At 32.4% G+C, this 6,291-nt stretch overlaps 1 protein-coding gene across 1 annotated transcript; it reads left to right on the forward strand.

Moving 5' to 3' along the window:
• The first annotated feature begins 1,243 nt into the window (after positions 1–1,243).
• LOC105962731 (ubiquitin-conjugating enzyme E2 7) lies at positions 1,244–5,748 on the forward strand. The gene is made up of 6 exons (XM_012987056.2): positions 1,244–1,546; positions 1,681–1,783; positions 3,663–3,760; positions 3,869–3,969; positions 5,181–5,258; positions 5,429–5,748. The coding sequence occupies exons 1-6, from the start codon at positions 1,498–1,500 to the stop codon at positions 5,504–5,506; spliced, it is 507 nt and encodes a 168-aa protein (XP_012842510.1). The 5' UTR covers positions 1,244–1,497; the 3' UTR covers positions 5,507–5,748.
• Positions 5,749–6,291: the final 543 nt, after the last annotated feature.

Below are 6,291 nucleotides of genomic sequence, written 5' to 3' on the forward strand. Positions count from 1 at the left end.
TTATTTATTATTATATTTTGATTTTCTTAATTCGTTCATTAGAAATACCGAGGCTCTAAGCCCACAAGCTACCACCAAAAGTTCGGCAAAATTAATCGTACTAGCCCCAAAAAACGATGAAAAAGCTGCAAGCACTTCCCCAGCCAAGTCCCGAACAATCCCTTCTCCAGTACATACATCATCCTTTACTGAACCATCAGTGTTGAGTTTAAACTCACATACATTTGACTTTTGAGAAATCCCACTTGTACCAAGAACATCTCTTTGTCGAGGGCTGCACCATACGTATAAATCGTACTTGACCAGCCCTGCGTGACGAGCTCTGCACCATACGTATAAATCGTATTTGACCAGCCCTGCGTGACGAGCCCGACCTAAACAATATTGATATAGTGAGTAGTCGAACGCAATCGTTCCAACTTTAAATGTGCGGTATCGTTACTCCACCAACTAAATTCCTATTTAAGTGTTTTTTTTAGAAAATCACGACAAACTACATAAATACATCAAATATACATCTTTCTCACACAATAAAGAAAAACAAAAGAAAGAAACTAATATAAATAAACACAATAATAAAATTCTTCCTAGTTATCGTAGATGGGAATTTTTTCACGTTTCACAACTCTTAAAATAGGACAATTACACAATTAATTATTCTGTGTATGAAAGAGAAGAAAAAAGAAGAAAAATCAATTGAAAATTTCTCCAAAATCATGTAAAGGTTTGACTTACGGGGCATGCTAAATCCTACACTAAAATGTACTAAATCCCACACATAAATTAAAAAAACATTCTCTCTCTACTCAAATTTTCTCTAACTTCTCTCTAAAATGATTTTATCCAAGTCACTCAAAATTCATTATTTTTTACGTGAATAATCATAAAAAATGAGTTCTATTTTATTTAATATTTATTCAATTTCATTAAGCATTTTTAATTATTCAAATTCATATGAGTTCGATTTTTTTCCTCAAATTCCAACTTTATTTTAGTTTGAACATGTGAAGATTTTTGTCGAATTCGAACTTGAAATGCTAAGGATATTTTTAGTGTGTGATTTTGTGAAAACATTAGGGAAAAAAAAGAAGGATCGGGAAGAAGAAGAGATGATTTTAGAAAAAAAAATATTTTTAGTTACGTGCATGATTTAGTAAAAATAGTGTGGAATTTAACGTTTCAGTTTTAGATAATATCTCAACCCGACCCGAGTGTAAATTCATTGAACTCTAAATAGTATAGTGCGAAACAAAGTGTAAAAAGCAAATGCGAGAAGAAACGCCGACTCATCCATACAATAATCTCTCTCTCTCTTCTCTCTCTCCTCTCTCTCTCTCTCTCTCTCTCTATATATAACAACTGCTTTTTCGTCTGCCTTACACACACACACACACACACACCTTCTCTGCCCTTCTCTCGTCTATCACAGAATCTCCTCCAAAATCTTTTTCATTTTACTTTTAATTTTTACTTTTCTTTCAATTTCTTTTTTCGCCGATGGGTTCATCCTCTCAAGCCAGCCTTCTTCTTCAGAAACAGCTTAAAGGTATATATTATTTCTGATTGCGATTGGGAATTAGATTTTTTCTTTTTGTGTCGGTGAATTGGGGTTTTTGTACCAATTATTAGGTTTTTGAGTTAAATCTCGTGGGTTTTATGATCTACGCTTTCTCTGTACAGATCTGTGCAAAAACCCCGTCGATGGATTCTCGGCCGGTTTATTGGACGAAACCAACCTCTTTGAATGGAGTGTTACCATAATTGGCCCACCCGACACTTTGTAGTGAGTATTTCTTCCTTTTTTCTAATTCAATTGGGGTTTTCTGTTTTCTTAATTCGGATGAATACTCAATTATTTATTTATTTATTTAATTTTTTTTCGAAATTATGAATCTGTTTTGGTTCGCCTTTGAATGATCTTGGGCTCTACGATTCTGTATTTAAATGTAATTTATATGTGAATGTTTTTTGGTGGTTTTGTTTAGTTGAATTAGGAAAGCTAGGATTATTGGCAATGTCCTTATTTATTACAGGGTTCCTTTTTGTGCATACTCGATGCGAAAAATTAGGCTTTGGTTGTAATGGGGCGGCGGGCCCACGCTCGGTTTCATGAAATCTTTTCATATGGTCATTGTTGAATTCAGTACTATCTTTATTTGTTTGGAACCATGTATGAATTAGAATCTCTAAAGATTGAAACTGGATTGTGTATGACTTTAAACATACATCCTCTCGTAGGCTAATCGTGGTCATTTGTCCGGGGATTGCCTTCACAGGTGAATATTGATTCCCTCGTTGGCTATGTATTGACTATTTGATGGAGTGAAGGCTTCAATCCGATTGTCTTTTTTTTAATAGAAATTAAGTGTGAAAAATTTAAACTCACATTGTGGAAGGAGAGGATTATTACACATTAACCATTAACTGCATTATCTGGCCAAGATTCCGGCTATTACGCAATTTTCAGGCCAATTTTTGTAATCTTTTTGCTAAGAACTGTTAAAAATCGTGCGTCAGTTGTGTGACGAACCAAAAATTAAACTCTCATAATGTAAGCGGAGGATTAAACACTTTTAGATTTTGAACTTTTTATGAGAATTATTTGGTTACGAGACATTCTAAATAGTTAATAAACAAATATGAGTAGAATCAATTTAGTAGACATCCCACCAATTGTAACTATCTCCTTGATTTGCATTCATACTGCAAATAACATGAATAGTTGTATCGGCAGAAACTATATTTTTCCTTTCTTTGGATTTGAAGAATGATTCGTTGATTGGTGAAAATTTCTAACGTCCTTCATCTCGTTTTCTTTTACATGATATTTAATTATATCAAGAAGTTTTCAGAGGTTTTGCGTATTTTATTACTAAGAAATTCCAAGCTTGGAGTCTGGGAAATTTGTTGGGGTATACAATAACAAACATGTTTTGATTGGAAACATTCAATGTTTTGATAAATTTAGAAATTCCTTTGTTTAGTTTCTTATTTAAGTTCTGCTGGTTGTTTCAGTCATTGAGGGTACTAACATTGAAAGGGAACAAGTATACGTTGAAATTATATGGTATTAAATTAAAATCCTTATCCCATGTAATGAAAATAAGATTGGATCTTAGATACTGCATTTGCACAAATTTTTACGCTCCAATAATAATTGGAGATCAATTTCAACCATTAATCTTAAATCTCAATTGTCCAATGAAGTTTTAGCACAGAATCAATTGAGTGACAAAATATATTGATTATCATTATCTTCAAAGAAGTAATGAACTCTGGCATCTGATCCCTGTGTTGATGTTTTAATCAAATTTTAGCTTAGTCATGTGTTATGTGATATATAAGATTGCAATACTTATCTCGAGTTCTTGCAATTAAATGCATATGCTAGGACTCGTATGTAATATATATCATCAAACCTATGTTGTATGCGTGACTGTATAGTATATATATTTTATATATAATGTGTAATGTTTATACCATATATAAATAGATGTATTTGTGTGAGAGAGAGATGCTGTCTAAGCAGATAATATAACGGAGAAAGATGTGCTATGTAGACGAAGCTTGAAATAACATGTGGCTGCGTGAATTCTTTATCCGATATCATTGCATGTTTCGAGTTTTGATGATCAATTGTGTATTTAAAATGATGGATGCAGTGAAGGAGGTTTCTTCAATGCTATAATGAGCTTCCCCCCCAATTACCCAAACAGTCCTCCAACAGTGAGGTTTACTTCAGATGTGTGGCATCCCAATGGTTTGTACTCTCTCTCTCTCTCTCTCTCTCTCTCTCTCTCCACTAGCTTGATAGTTTTCATTTTAGCCCTTGTGAATTGATTTAGAGCGTTGATACAACAAAATGCAGTTTATTCTGATGGAAAAGTTTGCATATCAATTCTGCACCCACCTGGTGATGATCCTAACGGGTATGAGCTTGCTAGTGAGCGATGGTCACCAGTCCACACGGTATGCTCATGAATTAGTTTGATTTACTATTCCCTTTTATGTTTCTGTCTCTAATATATTTTCTGATTATAATTGCTTACTTGTCATCGGCACTTTACTAATGCTTTAACCGTGCAAACCTTCTCTTTCTAATCTTGTAAATTAAACATTTCTGATAGAATAGAGACGTTGCAGTGAAATCTCTCTAATTTTCTTTTCACAATTAAAATTTCATCAAAGTTCGTTGCTGGCCTTGATTGGCAGGCATAAATGCCTTCTTTTCTTAAACAAAAATCTGATTGAAGTTTAGAATATGGAAATATAAAATCTTGGTTTTCATATTATTTATGATTTTAGGGGTTAAGGCAACTTGAAGAGTTATAAACATTAGTTTGCAATTTGTCTCGTGTTTGACCTACTCATAGTTCCATTTCCTGTGTGAAAATTACAACTTGCAACTTGTAAAAGAAGTTTTTGCAGTAAATAATTTAACAACAAGAACTCCCATTCACTGGTTCATTTGTTACGAAATTGGATGGAAATATTTTCTCGTGTACATGATACAGTGATCTAAAGTCCATGTTGACCAAAGCATATATTTCCTTTTCTTTTAGTGTTGCGAAATTCTTGGATTTTGTTTCATTCTTTTGTCCTCTCTTTAAAGTTCGAATATGCTGCAATAAACTAGAAACTTCTTATAGCTTATCAATGGAGAAACCCATGAGGACCCATGGACTGACTTGAATCAATTTATTTCAAAATATTTCTTGAATTTAACCAATTTAAGTGATACATGAGCTGTATAAGCTCTTAAGTTTTATATTTATTGTTCTAATCGCTGATGAATAAACAGATTGATTGTAATTAGTTTGGGATATGGAATTTATTTGTGTCATTACTGATAGAGAATCTCATGAACCCATTAACCAAATTGACATTAAGCCATAATTTAAAGATGCAGATTGAAGAGTTCTATATGAGCCATATTTGTTTTGCAAGCATGGTTTGGAAAGTTGTGAACTAGTGCCAAATAGTTTTTGCCTAGTATTGCTTTATAAAGGATTAGTTTTTCGATTATTCTTTGATACTCTATTAATGTATAATAAAAGTTTTTTTTTTAATATTTTTTTTTTCTAAATATTTTCTTGCTGAAAATAGAGTATCTGACTATCATAATTGCAACACAAGTATTCTGCCTCAACTTAAACATGTGCGTGGCTTATGATTTTCAGGTTGAGAGTATAGTTCTAAGCATCATATCTATGCTTTCAAGTCCTAATGACGAATCTCCTGCTAATGTCGAAGCTGCTGTAAGTGCAAATTCATTACACTCATCTGAAATGATCGTTTAGTTATTGATTTTTTTTATTTTTATTTCCTTTAGTATTGAGAATACTACTTCATAATTGTGTTTTCCCTTTCCTTGTAAGTTGATAATTGATACAGTACCTCTGTGTGTTTTTGTGGTTGATTAATGCAGAAGGAATGGAGAGAACGAAGGGATGATTTCAAGAAGAAAGTTAGTCGTTGCGTAAGACGATCACAAGAAATGCTTTGAACAAAAATATCCCAAATGCTGCTTCAAGCTTAAGCTGTTTTCTGAAAAAAAAAAAAATGAAAAAAAAAAATCTCTGGTTTCAACTGGAGAATTTGGCTTCTTTTTTGTGTTACCATCCTGTGCGGACGATGCGATTTTATAAGACCACATGATATGTTTTCGTAATGGATCTACTACTGTGTTAGAACCTAATCATATTGGTTCATGACTGATGAAATTCTATGGGGAAATAGTTTTTTGAACTGTTGCGGTTGTTCATAAACTTGGTAATTGTCCTCGCTACCTTTTCCATCTACTATTTTTGGTTCGTTTTTTTTTTCTTTCTGATAAGTTATTTTTTTGTTCGTTTATCGCATGTGAACTGTGAACGAAAAACATGTATTAATTTGAATTGCAAAAAAGTTTTCATAAAAAATCACAATTCCATAGGGATCGTTCAGTTACTTATATCGGATTAGTTTGGGGAGACGACACTTATATCGAATTTGTTTGGATTAAATGAGAGTAAATAAAAAATTTTGCAGTTCAATTTTGGTATTACATATAATGGATTAGTTTGTAATATAGATGATTTTAAATTAATTTTCTACCCATTCAGTTAATTAGTTAGTAAGATGTTTGGTAAACTAGATAAGATTTTGTATTAAATCTATTAAATTCTGATATTATATGTAGCATGTGTATAAAACCTTTTAGTTAACAAATTAAATATGTATCAATTTTTCCATAAACTTCTTATAACTTCTCAATTCCATTTCTATGCCACATCTGCATATCATCCGAAT

Source organism: Erythranthe guttata, chromosome 6, assembly GCF_056151865.1.
Source record: "Erythranthe guttata isolate IM_541 chromosome 6, IM_541, whole genome shotgun sequence".
NCBI classification, from domain to species: domain Eukaryota; kingdom Viridiplantae; phylum Streptophyta; class Magnoliopsida; order Lamiales; family Phrymaceae; genus Erythranthe; species Erythranthe guttata.